Source organism: Carettochelys insculpta, chromosome 7 (assembly GCF_033958435.1).
Source record: "Carettochelys insculpta isolate YL-2023 chromosome 7, ASM3395843v1, whole genome shotgun sequence".
Lineage (NCBI taxonomy): Eukaryota > Metazoa > Chordata > Testudines > Carettochelyidae > Carettochelys > Carettochelys insculpta.
The window spans coordinates 7,402,005-7,424,127 of NC_134143.1; the positions used below are offsets into that span (position 1 = coordinate 7,402,005).

Genomic DNA, 22,123 nt, shown 5'->3' on the forward strand with positions numbered 1-22,123 from the left:
GGAATTTTCTACAAATTACCTTTTATAGAAATGCTTTATTGCTGTAGTCAATAACCCTGCATATCACAGCACAAATAACCACTAACAGTTTAAGAAACTAATAATTCTGCAAGTGGTAATACTGAGAAAAAGATAAACATACAGAAAAGATACAAAACTATACATTTAAGTTACTAGAAATTTACTAACTAAAAAAATTCTGCAGACTTGTGAAGTGTCCTGTAGAAACTATACAACACATGCCAGTGTAAAGTTGATTAACAGTATACAATTACCTATGTACAAACGTTTCATCTAAATACAAGATCACCTGCAATTTTTAACAATTATTTTCTATACAAAGACAAGTGCTTTCTAGTTTTCGGTTCTTCATTGGAACATACAGATGCTGTAATATTTCAAACTAAACAGTAATCAAAACAATAAATCGCAAATAAAAGTTTTCTTTAAAAGTTTTTGCTTTGCATATCTTGGATAATGCTGTGAAAATGCAGCCTGCGATCTCTTTGCTCTTGCGTTTGCCCTTCATTGGATCAGAACACTCGAGATGGGCCTCAGCTAGAACCACAGTTCTAAGAATACCTGAATTCCCTACAATGAGCCAAGTCAGGGAACTGGATCTTAGTACCCTTGGACGTTAAGGGAATCTGAATCCAGAGCCCATTTTGCAGTTGGGTAAGAGAGTAAAACTCTACCCCCGGCAAGAGCCATTTTAGTGCTCCCCATATCACAGCACACTCAGCACTGCCCACCCTTACAGCAGGAGGCTGGGGAGTGATGGAGCCAATACCCAAGTCAACAGAGTGGAACTGGTGAGCTGTTGGGAAGAGAAAAGTAAGCAAGGAGTTGTGTCTCCTTCTCAATCCTCTTCAAGGACTTTTCTGGGGGCTTCTGGCAGGTGACTGTCCGTTACAGGCTCCATCGAACTCTTTGCAAATTGTTCCCCCATCTCTACAATGCACTGAAGCAATGCCCTGAATTAGAACCCTGGCAATGTTTGGCTTCAGGCTTGGAGCCAAAGTTGGCAGCTGAGGCCCATCTCTACTGAACAGAGGGCACGGGGGTAGTTTCCTTCCTTTAAACCTCTCCCTCCAAACAGGGTTAGGTTAGAAGAAGCCCGAGACTTGACAGGGCTTAATGCACGAAAGGATCTTAAGGATGGCCTGCTCTAACGTGTGTTTAAAATCCTAACTTAAATGTGTGTTTGTGATCCTGCTGATGTATTGCATACGATTGCCCAGGGAGATATATTTCTTAGTGTAGCCTGACTTTTTCCGGACAAGATTTGTTAAGAGACTGGAAAGCGTGCGCGGTGGGGGGGGGGTGGGAAAGGTTTCTACCAGATTATAATTCCGACTGTTTCCATTACGCTAACAGCCATCAGCACAACAGTCTACACAGAATGTTCTAGTCATTAAATCAAACGGCTCTTCTGAGTCAAATTCTGCTCTCACTTGGCTCCTCTGCAGGCCCATTGACTTCAACGGAGATGCTCAGAAGAAAGGGAAGAAAGAATTCTGCCACAATTTTGCTGATAATTTGCAAGTCCGTCACCTAAAATGAGCTTGGAATGCGCGTTTTGACGGTGAACAGTCAGTATCACAATCTAAATGTAGGGAGAGTGACGGGAGTCATTGGAATGAAGGTGAAAGCTTTGCTGCAGGGGGATTAACAGCTGGATGGTTGCAGCTGTTCAACAGAACCTCCTTACTAAGGATAATAAAGCACCATTTAGACTGGCTTATAAGCCACAAGATGGCAGTGTGGTAAAGAAGGAAACTGAAGTTCATAGGGCTCAGCAGGAAAGAATTTGCACAAGAAACACCATCCGGGCAAGTGAAAAACACTAAGGTACAAAGTAAAGAGCCAATTCTGGGGCCCATGCCCATATCAGCAGCTCTACTGATTTTGATGGGACTGCACAGGAGGGTTGTTTACACCATTGAGGGTAAGAGTATCAGACCCTTATCCTGCTTATACAGAGGAGTTGAGAAAAGGCTGGGGATGTCAACGAGGTGGCTAACACTCTCCCAGGCAATCTTTTTCAGCCTGTTACAATTAGAAGTATTTATTAGTAAGACAAACTAGTTGGTGGTGGTGGTTGGGGCAAAGGGTCAACAGCAGTTGATTATGCGACAGTTGGCATGTGCTAAGTTAAACTTCCAAAATGTCGAACCAAGTGCAGGAACGTTTCTCCAAAGGCTCATGGATCAGATGAAACTGCTGTGCACAGCCCCACCCTGGAGGTGACTCTACAAACATGGTCATTTTCAACCCTTGTAGCCTTGCCTGCTCAAAAAACGTCAGAAGAGTTTGATGAAGGTATGTAAGACCTGGTATTTAACCCCCCTGAGCAGATTTGCTGAACCTGTTCACCAAAAGTGGAAGTACCCCAGGCTCTGGGTTCTAGTGAACAGGACGTGGTCACAGACAGGGCATTGGGAAGGATGGAGCTCAGAAGGGGGCCCGAATAATTGCACTTTAGAATGTGGCAGACATGGGTGATAGACTCCACAAGCATGGGGAGATACAGGCTGCTGCCTCGATGGCAGAAGGGAGGGTTTGCCCGCCTATCCTGACTGTGCATGGAACTTTAGGGAACCCACCTCGGCAAGAGAGGTCTATGCCACTGCAGCTTGATTGATTGCCCAGAGGCCTGTGATGTTTTAAAGCATCCCAAAAACAGGGCATGTTATTAACAAAGGCCAAGGCCAGTAGTCCTAAAAACATGTGTGCTTGGCCACACACGTGCTTTAGAAACCACCAGTTGACACCCTCAGCATCCTCCCTTTTTTGCCTCAAATAAATCCACAGATTCTTTTCAAAAGTTCAAGACAGAAATTTAATTAAAGTCACATTGTGAGAAAAATCTCCCCATCTGCTGTTCTTCCTTTCCAGTCTCCAATTTTTTCATTGGCTAAGCCCTTGCTCAGTGGGAGTTTGCCTGAGAAAGGACTGAGTAACCCCTGGATGAAGACCTTGGGATTTCGTCCAATATTTTGGTGGGTGAATCGATTTCCTAGTGAACTAACAGGCCCAGTGCAACTCCCATTACTGTCAATAAAAACATTCCCATTGACCTTATTGTGAATTGGATTGGACCTGAATGGAGAGTCAGCTCTGAAAACGAGGCACCTTGTGCAATACTGTTTACTGAATGACTTTTCCATGTCAGTGACACTGAAACTAGGGTCTGCTTTAATGAGTTCTGGGATCCACACAAACTTCACCTTAAGCAGACTCCAGCTGAAGGACTGAGTCCCCAAGAAAACTCACACACTTTCAAACATTCGGACAACTCTAGCTCACACTCCTTTCCTGTTCTGCTTCCCATCAAGTAGTTCTTCCAACAACCCATTCCCAGGTTTAAAACAAACCAATCCAAATCACTTTGGCTAAGGACTGTATCAAAATATGGCCTTAATACAGGAAGGCGGTTTCAAACTCAGCTAGAGACTTGGAAGTTGTCAACACCCTTTCTTTGTGTTGTCAAATTCTTGGGTGATACAAAACATCACATTGACAGTGGCAACCAATTACAGCCGTATTTGTATTTTTCCCTGAAGAGCTCATATTTTACCAATGCAGCGTGAAAGCCCCTTACATCAGCAACACGTGCAGGTTTGTCAGCTACATAGTTGATTTAAAACAAACACACACACACACACACACACACACACAGAGAAACCCCAACCTCCATAACTGAATCTTGGTACCATTACGTATTACAACATGTTTACACTCACTACTCTCCATTCACAAGTCACAAGTGCAATAGTCTTTGAAAAAAATCGCTCCTGAAAGAGCCCCCCACCCCCAGAACCCGAGATTTTAGTGTTATGCTGTGGGTATGCATTGGAAACCACATTAAATTTTCATAAGGCAAGAGGTTTAGGATAAAGTAGGGCCAAAAGGGATCAAGAGTGAGTATTAAAAAGGGATATTTTGAAATGAGACATTCTTTCAAGTTTCGTTTTCATTGGACACGTATATTACAAAATAAAGACTTTTTAAAAAGTGCCATATGCTTCATGAGTCCTTTATGTAAAGCATAATCGATAGCTGCTGCCTACGAGAAATGTTAGAGGCAGTGTTAGTAGTAGGTTAGATTCGAGGTCTCCCGTTCCTCTCTCTCAGCTGCTCCTTAATGTCTGAAGACATCTTCTCATTAAGGTTTAAATGACCCCAGGTGCATTCAGGGACAGTTTGGAGCTAGCTATCTTTGAAGAAGAAACAGACTCCGTAAAGCTGAAGGTGTTTCTCACCAGACTTGCTGTACTCAGACGTCTCGCCTCTTCCAGTGAAGTCCCTGTGTCTATTTGTACAGGCCAGCCGGAGACGAAACAGTGAGAGATTTGGAACCATGATAACATACTGACATACATGTCAGGGGATTTAAAAGAAATAAAATAAAATAAAAAAAATACGAATCTGCCAGCCCTAGGCTATGAGCTGATTTTAAAAAGGTAGAGCAAATTGCAGTAAACAATGACGTTCAGATCTTCAGGAACACACAGAAACTGCACCCTCCCCTGAGCTCCAAAGATCAGACGTGAAAGAGGTCAGCAACACAATCTTCGGGCTCTGTATAATGTGAAGAGTTTGTGTCTGAATGGTGGACCCCAAGCATTTCTTTACTTTCCAGGTTTGGCTCCATTAGTGCAGGTTTTTCAAAGACACCCTTCTTGCTAGTTTCTGGGCAGTTCTGTACATATATGACTCGGTTATAAGCCTTAAGTCTCTTCCACAGCTGCACATATACTTTGCACTGTACGTACATGAATAGGAGTCCTCCAGTGAAACCAATAGCCACAACCACCAGCTTAGTCCAAAAGGGCCACTCTAGAATCCCTGGAGGAAAGAAAAAGGACCACGTTACTTATGCTGCACTTCAAAGGAGAGACACAGAATAAGTCACAACCGTAACCTCAAATGCAAATCCCTTTGATTTTTGGCTGGGGTTTTGGGTTAAAATTCTTGGCAATCTCGGAAGAGCTCAAATGGATGTGATCACACCTGGGTTCCTTTCTTGTTATGGGTAAGATGCTAGAGATATCTGGGTATGTTACAGAAGAGAAGTCAGGTCCCTGATGTAAGCAGCATATAGTCCAACTCTCAAAGTCTATACGACGCAAGCCTGGGAAGCAGGTCTCTGCATGAATTTTCCATCAGAGGGTCTGTTTAATGAGAACTGCTCTTGTGATGCCAACAGTCACCCTTTTGTTTTCGACAGCTTGTCAATTCCAGTTAGCAGGTGTGTACCCACTCACCCCTCCCACCCCACACCTCTGCTTTGCATTAAAGCTGTCCACAGCCCCCTGGGAATACTGCCCCTGTTGGGTGTAAGTCATGGCTTCCAAACAGTGCGATCTCCTTTTTACCTCTTCCTGTCCACTCTGCAACCCAACTACTTACGGAGTCACAGGTTTCGAGGTTCCAAGGGATCACCTAGACTGATCTAGGGCCGAGCACGTATCAGACAGCTTTGCCTGGCTGTCCCCCCATGCAGCCCAACAACATGGAGCGGAACTACAGCATCTTTTTTAGAAAGAGGCATCCAGTCTTGATATGACGGCTGTAAATAGTGGAGAATTTACACCTTCCTTGAGAAGCTTACCGCCCCTGTGTTACTTAGTTTGTCCCAGGTGCACGTCCAGCCATTGGATCTTGTTATAACTTTGCTAGAGATAGAGACCATTAGTACTGCTTACCTCCTCCAACACTGGCACTTTACATATCAAACCTCTCCTCTAACAGCTAGTCAGGGCATTGCCGGAAAGATAAGGACATCACTTTCAAGTTCCATAGTCAGAAATACTTTAACAAACTCATGGTTCCCTAGGACAGTGCATTGTGCTGCACACACAACCATTCAGAACAGCTCAGCAGTAGCCGGGATAGAATTCAGATGCACTTGCTCAGGAAGAATGGTGCCCTGCCGCGTGGTTCCAGATGGAAACCCATGAGCAGTTTAGGACCTATGCCACACGAGCTGAACAGTCTGATTCTGTCTAGTAGAGGCATTGGTGCGTGTATGCGTACATACATTCACTACCTGTCGTTCCCAACCTGGAGTCCGCAGACCTGTGACGGTCTGAGAGGTTATTGCAGGAGGTCCGTGAAAGAAATAAAATAAAAAACGGTCATAGAAAATAAGTTTTCAATAAGTGGAAAAGTCACAATCAATTATTTTTAAATTAAATCTCTTCCAATAAGAAGATATTAATTGGTGTCTGAAAATCTATGTTGTGCTTTTTTTTTTTCTACTGAATGAGGTGTACATACTGGCTACAATTGGCTTTGATGCGGGGGTCGGCGAATGACTCGGGGGGCGATTGGGAGCCTGCACTAGTGAAAAGGTTGGGAACCGCTGCACTCGCTGGCTTGTTGTAGTACTCCGCAGATTTCTCTTGTTGTCTGAATCCCGAAGCAGAGCACGGCCCTAAGTACTAAATATTCGTGCTATTCCCAGGCATGCTCGTCTAAAATACTTCTCTCAAATGACCTGAAGGCTATAAACGTTTGGAAGCGTATGTTTTTCCTAAGCATATTGATCCCTTATGTTAAATGGCCAACAATTCACACTATGCACACTGGAGGATGCTGTCAGATGGAAGAGAGATCCTAAGCTTTCTTCACCGAACAGAAATCAAGTACAATCAAACCACAACTGAAAATAAAAAATGATATTTTGAAGAATGGCTGTATTCTGAAAAGACAAGATGTAAAAATGACTTTGAGCTTCCAGGTTTATTGGCGTCCAATTATTTCCACAGGAAACATCCCATGCTTCCAAGTAAAAATACGGACTTTTCTGGGAGAGTTGCAGGGGAAGGGAGCGGGGGAAGGGAGGGTTTAACTAGCCCTTCCAACATAACCTGGGATATAAGAGTTAGGTTTGATTCTTTGTGGTTCATGCATCACCACCAGGAATGAAATTTCAGCAGGACAAATTCTGTCCTTCGTGACATCTGCATCAACCTGCAGTGTAACTGAGTGGGACGTCAAAATCCAATTTTGAAACTGACGAACGAGGAGGACTGAACCCAGCTCTCTCTCTTTTAGCAGTACTACATCTTCAGGGGTAATGGGAATAAAAAACAGCAAACACTTAGACTTTATCTACAAAGGAGGAGCTGTACCAATTTAAAACCAGATTTAGTTAAAACAGTGCAGCTCTGTGTGGACGCTCCTATATTGGTTTACATGTGGTTAGGCTGCCTTAGCTCTTACTCAGAGGCAACTCGTGAGGGTGGACTTGAAGTCCTGGTACAACCCAGGCCTGCCAATGGGGTTCAAAGAAGAAGAGACAGTCAGTTACTTCTGTAACTGGTGTTCTTCAAGAGGTGTTCTTCATGCCCATTCCTACACAGGTGCACACGCACCCACATGCTCAATCGATGGAAAACTTCCCCCCCTAGCTGGTAGCCGTTGGATTGGTGAGGTCCCCCTGGAGTGGTGCTGATATGGTGCCCAATATATGCACCACCCAACCTGCCCCCGGCTCAGTTCCTTCTCACTAGCTACTCCAACAGTGGGGAAAGGCAGGATGGGTTTGGAATGGACACGAACACCACATCTCGAAGAACACCAGTTACAGAAGTAAGCGTCTTTTCTTCTTCGAGCAATTGTTCACGTGCATTCCAATGTAGGTGAATGCAAGCTGATGTGAGCAGGGGGGTTGGAGCCCCGGAATGACTGCAGTATAGCCCTGCCCACTGCAGTGTCCTCCCTAGCGTGCTGCGTAATTGCAGTGTGCCGCCTTGTTTACCAGAAGGCCAAGACTGTTGACGGTTTGGCAAACGAACCTTATGTGTTCATGAACCTGGGCCTGCGCGCGCCCTTTCACTAACTAGTTGTACAGGTATGGGAACAACTAGAAACCATGCCTGCAGGCCGCCCTGGACATCGCTGATGCGGTGGATGGCCCTGAAGGAAAAGGCATCAAACCCACCAGAGCCGACGTGGATGTCAGTGCTGACGAGGACAGTTCCATAGGAGGCAGCTGTTTCAGTGAACCTAGTGAGGCTGATGGTGCCAAGCGCAGTGCTGGGGGACCTCCTGACGCCAGCGACAGAGCCCAGGATGGAAAATGGATGAACTACCTCGGCTTTCATGAAATGCCCACAGAGTCCAGACCAGCCACTGCAGAGCCGGCTGCCAGCTTGGCAGTCATTGTCCCGGAGCAGAGCGTAGACTCTTTCTGGACAAAGAGTGAGCTCATGCTGGAGCAGCAGGGGTCAGACTCAGAGGCACCTGCATAAACACTGGCTGGGACGGTGTCAGTGGGCTGGCGCTGTCAGTGGCTGTGCTATCATGGAGGGTTTGCCTGCGATGGGACACCACTCGACACCTGCCTCGGGGCACATGTTCCTCCGTGGTGGTGAAAAAGTTGCCACAACCTGCAGGAGGCTCTGTGCCGCCCGGAACGCCTGTGGTGTCGATGGTAGGAGAAGAGAGCAGGGGCTGGACCTATGGACCAGCACTGAAGCCTGACCATCTGTGTTCTGTCCATGGCACATCCCTCTCAACGCCGCCTGGGAATCCTCCCTGGGCTTGGACACTGCAGAAGGGCCTCTGTCATGCCTTTTCTTTGTGTGAGGCACAGGGAACTGAGACTTACGTCGCTGGGGAGACTGAGGTACTGGCCCTTCACCATGGTGCCTGTGCAGTTCACACTGAGGAAGATGCACTCAGCCCAGCTGACCAGCTACTGAGCCTTGTCCTTCTTCCGGCAGCTGAGCACATGTGCACACACCTGCACTGCAATGCACATGGACAATCTCTCAAAGAAGAACTAGATAAGTTCATGGAAGCTTCAACCATGAATCCATCAACAGCTATAAGCCAGACTGGGTAGGGATGGTGTCCCTGGCCTCTATTTGTCAGAGGCTGGAAATGGATAACAGGGAAGGGTGTCACTTAATGATCACCTGTTCTGTTCACTCCCTCTGGGACACCTGACACTGGCCATTTCCGGAAGACAGGACACTGGGCTAGATGGACCTTCAGTCTAACCCAGCGTGTCTGGTTTAAAGTGCCATTGGCCAGGTGATCCCTGGGGAAGGGCTGGGAACATGGGCCTGCCTTTCCCAATCCCTGCTCTGCCCCAGCTTTCCTTTTCCTCAGAGCAGCCCAGGGGCCTAGCGGGGCTGGAGGCCTGGCACTGGCTGTGGAGGTCCTCCCCACCCCTGCACTCACCAGCAGCACTGGAGGAAGTGGAACAATGTGACCCCACTTGCTCTGCTCTCCCTTTCTGCCAGCAAGTGCGGCGTTTGAACTGACTTCAGAATGTCCAAACACAAAGTCGCACTAGTTTAACTAACTTTGGTTTAGACTCAAAATGGTAAAACTTCAGGCCTGATTTTACCTACTAAGGCCAGAGAGTTTAAAAAGGACGTCTTCTTGCTCGACAAACGCGCCTCTTTACATTCAGAGCCACTTACATGAGAAATCATCATAAAAGTAACATACCGGTCGTCTGCCCTTGCTTGATCTCTTCAGCAGTCCTGTCTATAAGGACATACAGAGACCACACGACGCAGGTGATGGCAATGATATGGAATGTCACAGAGCACATGATCTTCCTCCTCTCACTGGCTGTCATCTGCAACTTCTCCCACTAGCAAGAAATCCAGAAGGCAGAGCGAGAGGTTAGAGGACGAAAGGAACTCTGGCGAACATGCTCTCCACACAGCACACAGAAACATTTCTTTTTTAGGTATCCCTATCTCATAGAACTGGATGGGACTCAGAGGTCACTGAGTCCAGCCCCCTGCACTCACAGCAGGGCTGATCACCCTTCCTGACAGGATTTTTTTTTTCTTTTTCAAATCTATTTGCCCCAGATCTCTAAACAGCCCCCTCAACGATTGAACTCGACCCTGGGTTTAGCAGGCCAATGCTCAAACCACTGAGCTATCCCTCCCTGCTGCAAGGGTACCACTTCCACTGGAGAACATGGGGACCAATCCCATGGCCTTTCACATGCCGTACAAGTGCTCTACCACTTGAGCTAATTCCCCTGTAAGTCATGATGTGCTGTAGTTGCTTTGACCCACTAGCCTATATACCAAGATGCAAGTCCAAGCAGTAGGGATGTCCTGGCACTCAAAGTTCTCCCTTGTGGCTTCTGGCCCCAATCTTACTCCTATGATCTCAGTGAGAGGAGGAACAGACCTTCAATGAGAGATTTCATTGTTGGGCCTCAGGGTAATGTTGCTGATCAAGCCTTACTCACTTGCAAACACTCCATCAGTGCAGCAAGGTTTGGGCTGATCCCAGCTCCTATTCTGTGTCAGCCTAAACCACAGAGTCTGGCAAGAGTGCTGGCTTGAAGAAGGGGAGCACTAGCAAATACGCCTGGTAAAATGGTACAGGCGCTCAGAAAGGTTTGGCATCATCAATATAAACACACTGTTGTAGAATGGAATGGGCAAACCACTGTTGAGTGAGAGTTACATGTCTGTCTCTGTACCCAACTTACAGAAGATGTAAATCTCTCTCTGCCCCTTGTTTAGTCTGACTTTGTTCAAGCTGTGGAAACTCATGCTTTTACGCTGAGAAGGCTTCAGTTTGATCCCTGCCATGTATGTCGCATTATCGGATCAAACAAAGGACGTTGTTTTATATTCACGTGCATTAATGTGGAAGCACGTTTCCCCAATGAATAACCAGCAGAGACAGTAAGATTAAGAAGCCCCTGAAATCCCCAGATTTATGCCAGATTACTGATGTGTCAATAATTCTGTGATAGCCCCATTAGAAACAACTTTCCGGACATTATTAAGTAGGAAGGAGGAATCAAAATCAGACAGTTTTACAGACATTTACCAATTTCTGGTAATCATTCAAAAAAAAGGTCTTATTTATGATGCTTCTGAAAATGGCTCACACATTTCAGTCTCATTCACATTGGGCAAACCCTGCACACACATTCTTTGCATAGACCGTGGGCCATGGTCTTGTCTCAGTTACTGCTAGGCAAGCTCATTGGACTGCACCTAAAAGAGTCTTTTTTAGAAAAAGAAGCATAATGCAACATGAATTCAGTCCGGAAAACGAACAGGCTCGATGCATCCGAGACGATGAACCAATACCCCAATTTCTACAGGGATGGGAGAGCTAGTTCAATCAGAAAAGAGAAGTTACTCACTTGAAGTAACGATGGTTCTTCGAGATGTGTCCCCGTGGGTGCTCCACAGTAGGTGTCGGGCTCGCCCAGCGCTGCAGATTGGAATTCTTCTAGCAGTTTCCACTGGATCGCGCATGCGCCGATGCGCACCGCTCCCTTGCGCGCCCTCGTTCATGTGCGCGATCCGGTCCCCGCCAGTTCCTTGACCAACTGCCCCGGATGCTCCTGGAAAACACTGGACAGAGATCCGAAGCGGGGAGGATGGGTGGGTGATGGAGCACCCACGGGGACACATCTCGAAGAACCATCGTTACTACAGGCGAGTAACTTCGCTTTCTTCTTCGAGTGGTCCCTGTGGGTGCTCCACAGTAGGTGACTACCCAGCAGTAACCCCAAGTAAGGAGGTGGGTACTCGATTCATGTGCAGCTTGCCCTTGAGAGGACTGCTGTCGACAGATGGTTATCCTCATCGAACACCCGATACAGGGCGTAATGCTTGGCAAAGGTGTCGTAGGATGACCAAGTCGCCGCTCTGCAAATGTCTTTCAACGCGATTCCCTTGAAGAAGGCCGTTGATGCCGCCACCACTCTGGTGGAGTGAGCCCTGGGCGGGGCTAGCAAAGGGGTCTTTCGAAGCTCGTAGCACAGTTTTATACAGGACACAATGTGGTTTGAAATTCTCTGGGAAGAGAGGCCTTCCCCTTTCGACCTGGGAGCAAGAGACACCAGAAGCCTGTCTGTCTTCCGGAAGGGCTTAGTTCTGCCTATGTAAAAGGCCAACGCCCTCCTCACATCTAGGAGGTGCAGGTGCGCCTCCTTGCCGGAGCTGTGAGGCTTCGGGTAAAACGAGGGTAATACTATTGGTTCGTTAATGTGGAACTCCGAGGAAACTTTCGGAACGAAGGCTGGGTGTAACCGTAAGATCACCGCCTCCTTTGAGAATACTGTGCAGGGCGGCATTGCCATCACTGCTGCGAGCTCGCTCACCCTGCGGGCTGACGTAATCGCAAGAAGGAAGTTTGTTTTCATGGTAAGTAGTCGGAGAGGTACCGTGGCTAATGGTTCGAAGGGTGGTCCCGATAGCGTGTGGAATACCAAGTCCAAACTCCACGATGGTGGTAGCGGTTTTCGAGGAGGGTACAGGTTTACCAGCCCCTTCAAGAACCTTGTGATGATAGGATGGGCGAATATGGTGGACCCTTCCTCTTTGTGCTGAAAAGCTGATATAGCTGCGAGGTGGGCTTTTAGCGAGGATAGAGAACCCATCTCGTTTGAGGTCCAGCAGGTATTCTAGAATTACAGTTATAGGGACGTCCAGAGGAGCTAACTGTTTGGCAGAGCACCAGGCGGTAAAGCGTGTCCATTTCTGTTCGTAAGTCCTCCTGGTGGAGGTCCTTTGGCTACACTCTAAGACTTGTCTTACTCCCTCTGTACACGTGCTCTCTAAGGCGCTGAGCCATGGATTAATCATGCTCGTAGGCGGAGTCCCTGAGGGTGCAGGTGCACTATGGACCCCTGAGCCTGTGAGAGTAAGTCCGGCGCTACCGGTGGGGGAGTGGTGGACAATCCATCATGCGCAGAAGCAGGAGAAACCATTGTTGTCGGTCCCAAGTTGGAACTATGAGTATGATGCAAGCCCTCTCCCTTCTGGCTTTCTGCAGAACCTTGTGGATAAGTGTTTTGGGGGGAAACGCGTAGAGTAGAGGGCCCTTCCATGAGATCATGAAGGCGTCCCCCAGGGACCCCCGCCATATTCCTGCTCTGGAGCAGTACTGAGGGCATTTCTTGTTGTGCTGGGTGGCAAACAAATCAACTTGGGGAAACCCCCAGGTGCGAAATATGCGTCGTAGCAGGTCGGAGCGGATCTGCCATTCGTGCATGAGTGCAAAGCGCCTGCTCAGTTGATCTGCCTTCACGTTGTGGGCGCCCGGCAAATACGAGGCTTTCCATGTTATGTTGTTGGCAATGCACCAATTCCACAATAGGACTGCTTCTACACATAGCGCACGGGACCGTGCCCCTCCTTGTCGATTGATGTAGAACATGGTGGAGGTATTGTCGGTATTGATCCCGACTACTTTGCTGTGCAGGTATTTCCAAAAATGTCTGCACGCACTGAACACTGCTCTGAGCTCCAGTATGTTATGTGCAGTGTCTGTTCCGCGGGGGACCATAGCCCTTGCATCACCTTGCTGCCAATGTGTGCTCCCCATCCTATGTGGGAGTCGTTGGTTGTGAGAAAAATGGAAATTGGTGGTTGGTGGAAAGGCACTCCCACTAGCAGGTTCTTGGGATCTGCCTACCACGTGAGCGACTTCCATACCTCTGTCGTGGGCGATACTACCCTGTGAACGGTATGGGCTGCCGGTCTGTAAACACTCGCCAGCCAATGCTGCAGGCTTCGCATGTGTAACCTGGCATTCTGTACCACAAATGTGGCAGCCGCCATGTGCCCCAACAGTTGCAGTCACGTTAGGATCAGCACCGCGGGGCTGTACATGATGACTTGCACCAAGGATTTGATGGTGCGGAAGCGGGCGTCGGGCAGGTATACTCTCGATGCAATAGAGTTTATGCACGCCCCTATGAACTCTGTATCTTGCGTGGGTTCGGTCTTTGACTTTGCAAGGTTGATAACGAGGCCCAGCGAAGTAAACGTGTTAGCGGTAATGCGTATCATACGTAGGACCTCTGCCTTTGAGGCCCCTTTCAGTAGGCAGTCGTCCAGGTATGGAAAAATAAACACGCCCCGCCTGTGCAGGTAAGCTGGTACCACTGCCAGGGTTTTGGTAAAGACTCTGGGTGCTAAGGATAGGCCGAACGGAAGAACCCTGTACTGGAAATGCTCCCCGCCGACCGTGAAGCGGAGGAAGCGTCTGTGGGCCGGGTGGATTGTTATGTGAAAGTAAGCGTCTTGTAAGTCGAGGGCTGCAAACCAGTCTCCATCGTCCAGTGCCGTAAGTATGGAGGCAACTGTAATCATCCGGAAGCGCTGCTTGCGCAAGTATCTGTTGAGGCCCTCAAGGTCCAAAACCGGCCTCCAGCCTCCTGTTTTCTTCTCTGTTAGGAAGTACCGTGAGTAAAAACCTTTCCCTTGGAATTGTTCCGGTACCCCTTCCACCGCCCCTATGAACATGAGGTGATCTACCTCCTGCTTCAGCCTCGCCTCGTGAGAAGGGTCCCTGAGAAGAGGCCGGGTGGGAGGTTTCGTTGGTGGTAGTGACTGGAAGGGGATCGTGTAACCCGTGGCTATAATTTCCAGCACCCATTTGTCTGTTTTGATATTTTGCCATTGGGAGTGGAACGGTTTGAGGCGATGATGGAACATGAGGTGAGAGTGGCATTGAGTGATGGTGTTGATAGTGCAGTCCTCGACATAGCCGTCAAACTTGCTGCCTCTGGGCTTGCCCCGAGGTTGTGCGACTTTGTTGAGAATGTCGCCTGGGGACTCTGTACTGTTGCTGCTGTTGATGGCGCCCTTGGTCATAGCCTCCCTGATATTGTGCACGTTGTGGTTGGTAAGCGTAGCGCCTTTGCTGAGGATAGAATTTCTTTTTCTTGTATGGAGGAGTGTAGATACCCAAGGTCCTAAGTGTGGCCCTCGAATCTTTGCTAGAGTGTAGGACCGAGTCGGTTGATTCTGCAAACAGCTTTTGCTCGTCGAAGGGAAGATGCATGATCTTCGCCTGTAGATCTCTGGGGATACCAGACGTCTGGAGCCAGGACTCCCTACGCATTACCACTGCTGCGGCTGTTGAGCGTGCCGCTGCGTCCGCCACGTCCAGGGCAATCTGAACTGCCATTCGCAAGGCAAGCCCTCCTGGACGATCGCCTTTAACACCGGCTTCTTGTCCTCCGGGAGGGAATCCATGAGAGAGGTAAGTCTAGAGTAGTTGTCAAAGTTATGGTTTGATAAATGTGCCGCATAGTTTGCCATTCTCAGTAATAAGGTAGAGGACGAGTAGACCTTCCTGCTGAACAGCTCTAATTTCTTAGCATCTTTATCTGACCCCCCTGATTTGTACTGAGGCGTCTTCAACCTCTGCTGGGAAGATTCAACCACCAAAGAATTGGGCTGTGGGTGGCTAAACAGGAATTCCATGCCCTTGGCTGGGACGAAGTATTTCTTATCTGCCCTTTTATTCGTAGGCGGAATAGAGGCCGGAGTCTGCCATATGTTAGTGGCTGACTCCATAATGGCTTTGTCCAGTGGAATAGCGATTTTAGATGAAGCCGGGGGTCTCAAATTTTTCAGGAGTTTATGATGCTTCTCCTGCACCTCCACTATTTGAATGTCCTGCATGTACGCTACTCTTTTGAACAGCTCTTGGAATTGTTTAAGGTCATCCGGAGGGGAGACATCCCCGGGGACAATTGCCTCATCTGGGGAGGATGAGGAGGAGCCACTAGGATAAACCTCCCCCAAGTCCTCTTGCTCCTGAGTTTGCTGGTATGCTTGCTCCCTCGTGGGCTGTGAAGGGAAGTCTCGGGACTCTGGACTGAATTCCCCCTGGGACAGCTGCGTTCCTCTCCCAGAGCGAGAGTGTACACGGGGGTATTGGTGAGGAGTGGGAGGGGATCTGCCCCTGGATCTAGACCTCCGATGTCGGTGTTCAGTATGATGAGGATGGCCATAACAACATGGACAAGGGCCCGGTGATGGAGACCTGGACCACGAGCGGAGTGTGTACCCATGATGTCTGGGAGAGCAGGATCTCCGTGATGACATTGATAATGGTGAAGCTGGTATGTGATAGTACTCATAGGGATCCACGTCCAAAAAGGGTGAAGGTGGCCTGAGCCAAGGCGAAGGTGGTTGGAGGAACGGAGAGGGAGGTCCGAAATAGGCCGGTGGAGTTGCCACCCTGTGACATGGTGTGTGTATCTCGGGGGGAGGGGGGAGCCTGGGTGATAACAGCATCGCAGCCCTGTCTAGAGATGGACCGAGGTGCTGGGTTTTGGCTCTAGCTTTCCCCTGCCCCTGCAGAGTGGGCACCACCCCCTCCTGTGCCAGGGATCTCGGCCCCGCTGTCAGTGCCGTGCTCGGTACCGTCATAAGCGGTGATGCATGGGTAGCTTCCTCCGGCACCGCCGGGCCCCGTGCTGGGTGCCCCTGCGCCATGAGAGCCAGTGTCGCGTGAGGCGGCGCTGCCAATTCCGACACTTGCTGCGCTGGCGCCCTCGGTGCCGACTGCTGAATAGCCGGAGGCCCGGCCCCGGCCACGTGCGCAACCACGCTGCTGCTTTCATCAGCCCGTGGCTCAGGGCTCTGCGTTCTGCTCGTCCTGCTCACTAAAACTGCTGGCAAGGATGGAGCCGGGGAGAGCTTCCTCTTCTTTTGCACCGAGGGGGTCAAAGAAGCTACCTTACTTTTATGTGACCCAGAGGGCCCTTCTGTGTGAGGCTTCTCTGGCAGCTCAGGCTGAAGGGCCTTATCAAACAAGATCATTTTGAGCCTCATCTCTCTGTCCTTCCTGGCCCTGGCTGTAAGCTTAGCGCAGTGCGAACACTTCTGGGTAACATGGGACTCCCCCAGGCAGCGAATGCACTTACTATGCCCATCAGAGGCCGGCATAGCCTCGCAGCATGACTCACACTTCTTAAACCCCGAGGAAGACAGTGCGGTGAGTCTTTACTGTTAATAGGGTACTTAGCCGCTAATCAGTGCGTTCTACAACCCAAATAACATCCACGGCCTTCAGGGTAGCGGACGGCTTAACCAGCCTTCTTTGTCCGTTCCCCTTCCCTCCGTTCCTCTTCTCTCCTGCTATTTTGCACTTTTTTTTTTTTTTTGTATAATAGTATGAACAACGAGCTAACAAGTAAAAACAACTATCTTATCTGTCTCAGGCTTTGGAGCCAGAGCGGATTCCATCTGCAGCCGTTGGTAGTTGAGAAGGAACTGGTGGGGACCGGATCGCGCACATGACCGAGCGCACGCAAGGGAGCGGCGCGCATTGGCGCATGCGCGATCCAGTGGAAACTGCTAGAAGAATTCCGATCTGCAGCACCGGGCGAGCCCGACACCTCCTGTGGAGCACCCACGGGGACCACTCGAAGAAGCAGCCCAACCTACACAAGAGAATAAGTTTCTTGAGGTGCCCAAATCACAGCTCCCATGAGGCACCGTGGCAGTATTTCCAAATCAAAACATTTTGGTGTTTGACCAAAGTATTTCAGTTTCCCAAATTCTCCCCCAGCTCATTTTTTCCTGTGGACAACTTAGATGAAAATGATTTTTTGTATTTTGTTTTCATAAAAGTATTGTGTAAAAAAAATATTTTTGAACTAGTGGTACTTCCCAAGAAGAGCTGCTGTTCCCAAACTCTCTTAGAAGTCACAGACTCCTTCCTTCCTTTCTGGGTTAACGGGTCAAACACTTTACAGCGATGATTCATGACTGCTTTAACTCCATTGAAGCTAAACCCAGGCAATCAGATGGGTTCTTACGCTAATTGGCAAGCACCAGGATTATTATTTGGCCTTTTCTTGTTTACAGCCCTCAGCTACAGACTATTTTCTCCTGGTTGACAGGATGCCCTATGGGAGGAGTTGAGGATATGCCGTCAATTTGACTGCACTATATCTGAGGAATAGCTTCTATCTGGGGGGACTGATTCCATTGTATGTGGGAGTTTTCTGCTGTTTCTGGTTCTGTCCCTATTATTTTGTGCACCTGGTGCCTTCACAACAGATTAAAAGTTCACAAATGATAAATGGATTTTGGCTGCCTTCTTTTTGGGGTGCCCAATGTAGTACACCTTAAAGGCACCAGCTTTTTAGAACATGGGGAAAATCCACTCAAGTTGTCCAAACTCGGCACTCTCAAAAAAACAAAAAAAAAATCAAGATGCCCCAAACCACTAGACAATTCATTGATTGAGTCTATTGGGTTTTTTTGTTCTCTTTAGGGTGCTACCCCAGGGACGGCCAAATTTTAACCTGCAGGCCCTTGAACAAGATGTGGCTGATGGCAATGACAACTCTCAAATGAATGTCTCCATCATAATCCAAGAGGTCTGTGCTCGCAGCATCATGCCCTGGAGTATATATTTTGTAAACTGCACTTTGGTATTAGAGATGAAGGTGACTGAATTCTGCTCTGTTTTCTGCACATTAATACTGGCTTTGGGACCCTGGCCAACAGGACCCTCTTTAGGGGACTGTGTTACCTAGGACAACCACCCCCTTCACCCTAGGCCTTCCCCCGATCCACCCTTTCCCTCAGACCCCTGCTTCCTCTTCTCCCAAGCAACGCTGTGTGCAGGTGCTTGCCAGGGCTGGGTCCTAGCACTGCTGCCAGCTCCCGTGCTGCCCAGAGCCTGCATTCCCCCGAAGCGGGGGCAAGGCAGAGCGGAGTAGGGCTGTTCACTCTGCCAACAGCCCCAGCACCGCCCAGGCCCTGCGTCTCCCTTGAGCTGGAGCAAAGTTTGGCCGGTCACACTGCTGCCAGCCACCCTCCTGCTCAAGCCCTGTCACCCTTGAGGTACAGGGCCTCCCAAAAGGCAGAGTCTGGGGCAACTGCCCCAAACCATCCTATGGACTGGACAACTCTTCTACTCAACTACCATTACAGCCCTTGGATGATTAGTTTTTGGGCTCCTCATCCTAGGGATTTTAGGGCCTTCTGCTTGATTTTACTCTTTTTTTTTCCAAATACTTATTCTCATCTCCCATATTTTCATGAACGTGTAACACCACCACTTGCCAGCAGTAGCAGTATTAGTGGGTCCAGTCCAACGCTGATGGTGTGCACCAGCTGCCTTTGAAAGGCAGAGGTATCTGGGAGAGGAGACTGGACAGACCCTTGTGTTGCACTTCAGCGTGTGGAAGGTTAAATCTGGGGGTGGACAGATGGTAGATGTTGTTCAACAACAGCTGCTGGCTGGAGCAGGTTGAAGTACTAAAGTGTAACTATGTATGACCAGTAGGAAAAAAACAAAACAAAATGCTTCCGGGTGAATTGTATTGCACTGTAAATGAGATTTGTCTTTAGAAAATAATCTGCTACATTTTTAACATAACCACAGACTTCAATGGAATCAGTTTACAAATAAATATGAAAAATACATAGCCTAAAATTCCCCTCTTTTCAAGAAAATTCTTAACCTGCGTGGATAACAATATAGCAAAGGGGGTCTCAGCTCTGAAAGAAGAGTGTAGAAATGGTAGGTCCTAACAAATCAGAGTTATGACTGCAGACTACAGTGAATGTCTACTTCCTTTTGCTCTGGTTACCTGTGGGATCAATGTAGCCATTGGAGAGGAAACTGGTTTCTTTTCCCCACTTGGGCAGCATCAGCGAGGCAGTCATGAACTTACTAGTTATGCATGAAACCAGAAAGGCTACAGCTTGACTAAGATGCCAGGTTGGAAATACAGATTTATAAAATTGAGCTGACTGGATATGGAATCAGTAGTAGCATCCTTCAGTCTACGTAGACTATGGAACGCGCCCTTCGTAGCTCCTTTTGGCATCCTCATTTCCACCTTTGGCTGTGACTGTGAAGACCCACACGAGAGTGACAGTCCTTGCTGCATCTGTTGCACATGTAATGGGTGTCTGGCAGGTCCTTGCTGTGCTTTCTGTGGGCTCGCTTCTCCTTTGCTAGCTGTCTGATCCTCAACTCACCTTTCTGAAGGCCCTTGTATAGTTCCTGCCTCCATCTGCTGCAATCATCTGCCAGCTCCTCCCAGCTGTCTGGCTTGATATCCACTTCACTGAGGTCTCTCTTGCAAATATCTTTGTAGCGCAGCTGGGGACGTCCGGGAGGTCTTTTGCCAGAGGCTGGCTCACCATACAGGATGTCTTTTGGGATCCTTCCATCATTCATACTGTGGATGTGGCCAAGCCAGCAGAACCGCCGCTGCCTGAGGAGGGTGTGCATAGTTGGGATTCCAGCTTGCTCGAGGACGGCGGTGTTGGTCACTCTGTCCTTCCACGATATTTCAAGGATGTGCCTGAGGCAGTGCAAGTGGAAGATGTTCAGCCTCTTTTCCTGGCGGGCGTACAGGGTCCAAGTCTCACTGCCGTAAAGGAGGGTGCTGAGGATGCAGGCTCTGTAGACTTGCATTTTGGTGTGTGTACAGCTTGTTGTTATTCCACACTCTCTTGCTGAGTCTGGACAGAGTTGTGGCTGCTTTACCGATCCTCCTATTTAGCTCAGTCTCCAAGGACAGGGTGTCAGTGATGGTGGACCCCAGGTAAACGAACTCGTGGACGACCTCTAATGTATAGTTGTCAATGCTGATTGATGGAGAAACAGCAACATCCTGAGCAAGTACATTTGTCTTCTTTAGGCTGACGGAGAGCCCAAAGTCCTTGCATGCTTTGGAGAACCGATCCAGCAGCTTCTGAAGCTGGTCTTGTGTGTGTGACACGACAGCAGCATCATCTGTGAACAGCATCTCTCTCATGAGGACTTCCCGCACCTTAGATTTAGCTTTCAGCCTTGCAAGATTAAACAGTTTCCCGTCACATCTTGTGTGCAAAAAGATGCCCTCTGTTGAAGATCCAAAGGCGTGTTTGAGGAGGAGCGCGAAGAAGATCCCGAACAATGTCAGAGCAAGGACGCATCCTTGTTTGACGCCGCTCCTGATGCTGAAAGCATCCGATAATGTGCCATCGTATCGGACGGTTCCTCTCATGTCTACGTGGAAAGACTGGATCATCCTGAGTAACCGTGGCGGACATCCTATCTTGTGGAGCAGTTTGAACAGTCCATCCCTGCTGACCAAGTCGAAGGCCTTGGTTAGGTCGATGAAGGCCATATAGAGTGTTTTCCTCTACTCCTTGCATTTCTCCTGCAGCTGCCTCAGAGAGAAGACCATGTCGACTGTAAATCTCTCTGCGTGGAATCCACACTGTGATTCAGGATACACCCTCTCAGCAATCTTCTGGAGTCTGCAGAGGATGACGCGAGTGAACAGTTTACCAGTGATGCTTAGGAGGGAGATTCCACGGTAATTGTTGCAGTCGCTTCTGTCTCCTTTGTTCTTACACAAGGTTATGATGTTAGAGTCGCGCATGTCCTGTGGAACCTCTCCCTCTCTCCAGCACAGGCACAGTAGCTCATGTAGGCATTCCAGGAGAGTGTCTGTGGCACACTTGATTACCTCTGGTGGTATACCATCCTGGCCCAGGGCCTTTCCTACTGCAATGTTGTCGATGGCTTTCTTCAGTTCATCCACAGTTGGTTCCTGGTCCAGTTCGTCCATTACTGGTAGGAGTTCGACGGCATCGAGGGCTGAGTCGACCACAATGTTCTCACGTGAGTACAGCTCAGAGTGGTGCTCGACCCAGCGCTCCATCTGTTTGGCTCTGTCAGTGATGACTTCACCAGATTTGGATTTCAGAGGTGCCATCTTGTTCTGGGTGGGTCCTAATGCCTTCTTGATGCCCTCGTACATTCCCCTGAGGTTACCAAAGTCAGCACTGGTCTGGATGCTGCTGCATAGCTGGAGCCAGTAGTTATTGGCGCAGCGCCTGGCCGTCTGCTGTAGTGTTTTTCTGGCTGCTCTGAGCGCTTGCAGGGTATTCTGGCTCGGCGAACGTTTGTACTCCAGGAGCGCAGCGTGCTTTTTTTCGATGGCTGGAATCATCTCATCGGAGTTAGCTTCGAACCAGTCATTTGTGTTTCTAGCTCTTCTTCCAAACACCAACAAGGCCGTGTTGTACATTGTATACCTCAGATGCTGCCATCTGGATGTCACATCAGCACCCCCAGGGTTGCTGTGCAGATTCTCCTCGAGGGTCGCTCTGAACTTTTCAGCTCTCTCTGAGTTAGCCATCTTTGTGGCATCGATGCAGGGCCTTCCAGTTGGTTTACAGCAGGGCAGCTTCTTGGGAATCACCTTGAGTTTGGAGCAAACTAACAAGTGATCTGTATCGCAGTCAGCACTATGATAGCTGCGTGTCAGAAGGACGTTTTTGAGGTTATCACATCTAGCGATGACCACGTCTAGTTGATGCCAGTGTTTTGAGCGTGG

The 22,123-nt window shown here is 48.8% G+C and overlaps 1 protein-coding gene across 4 annotated transcripts in view; it reads right to left on the minus strand.

Moving 5' to 3' along the window:
- The window catches only part of MARCHF8 (membrane associated ring-CH-type finger 8), a 155,304-nt gene continuing 133,181 nt past the window's right edge, over window positions 1-22,123 (minus strand). For 3 of the 4 annotated variants that reach the window (XM_074999868.1, XM_074999869.1, XM_074999870.1), the window contains 2 exons: window positions 9,475-9,622; window positions 2-4,851 (listed from right to left, as the gene is read on the minus strand). In XM_074999868.1, coding sequence (XP_074855969.1) covers window positions 4,547-4,851; window positions 9,475-9,622 — 453 coding nt within the window. In that variant the 3' untranslated portion in view covers window positions 2-4,546. Of the gene's footprint in view, window positions 4,852-9,474; window positions 9,623-22,123 lie in introns of all 4 variants that reach the window. The other variant, XM_074999871.1, reaches the window with a different exon arrangement.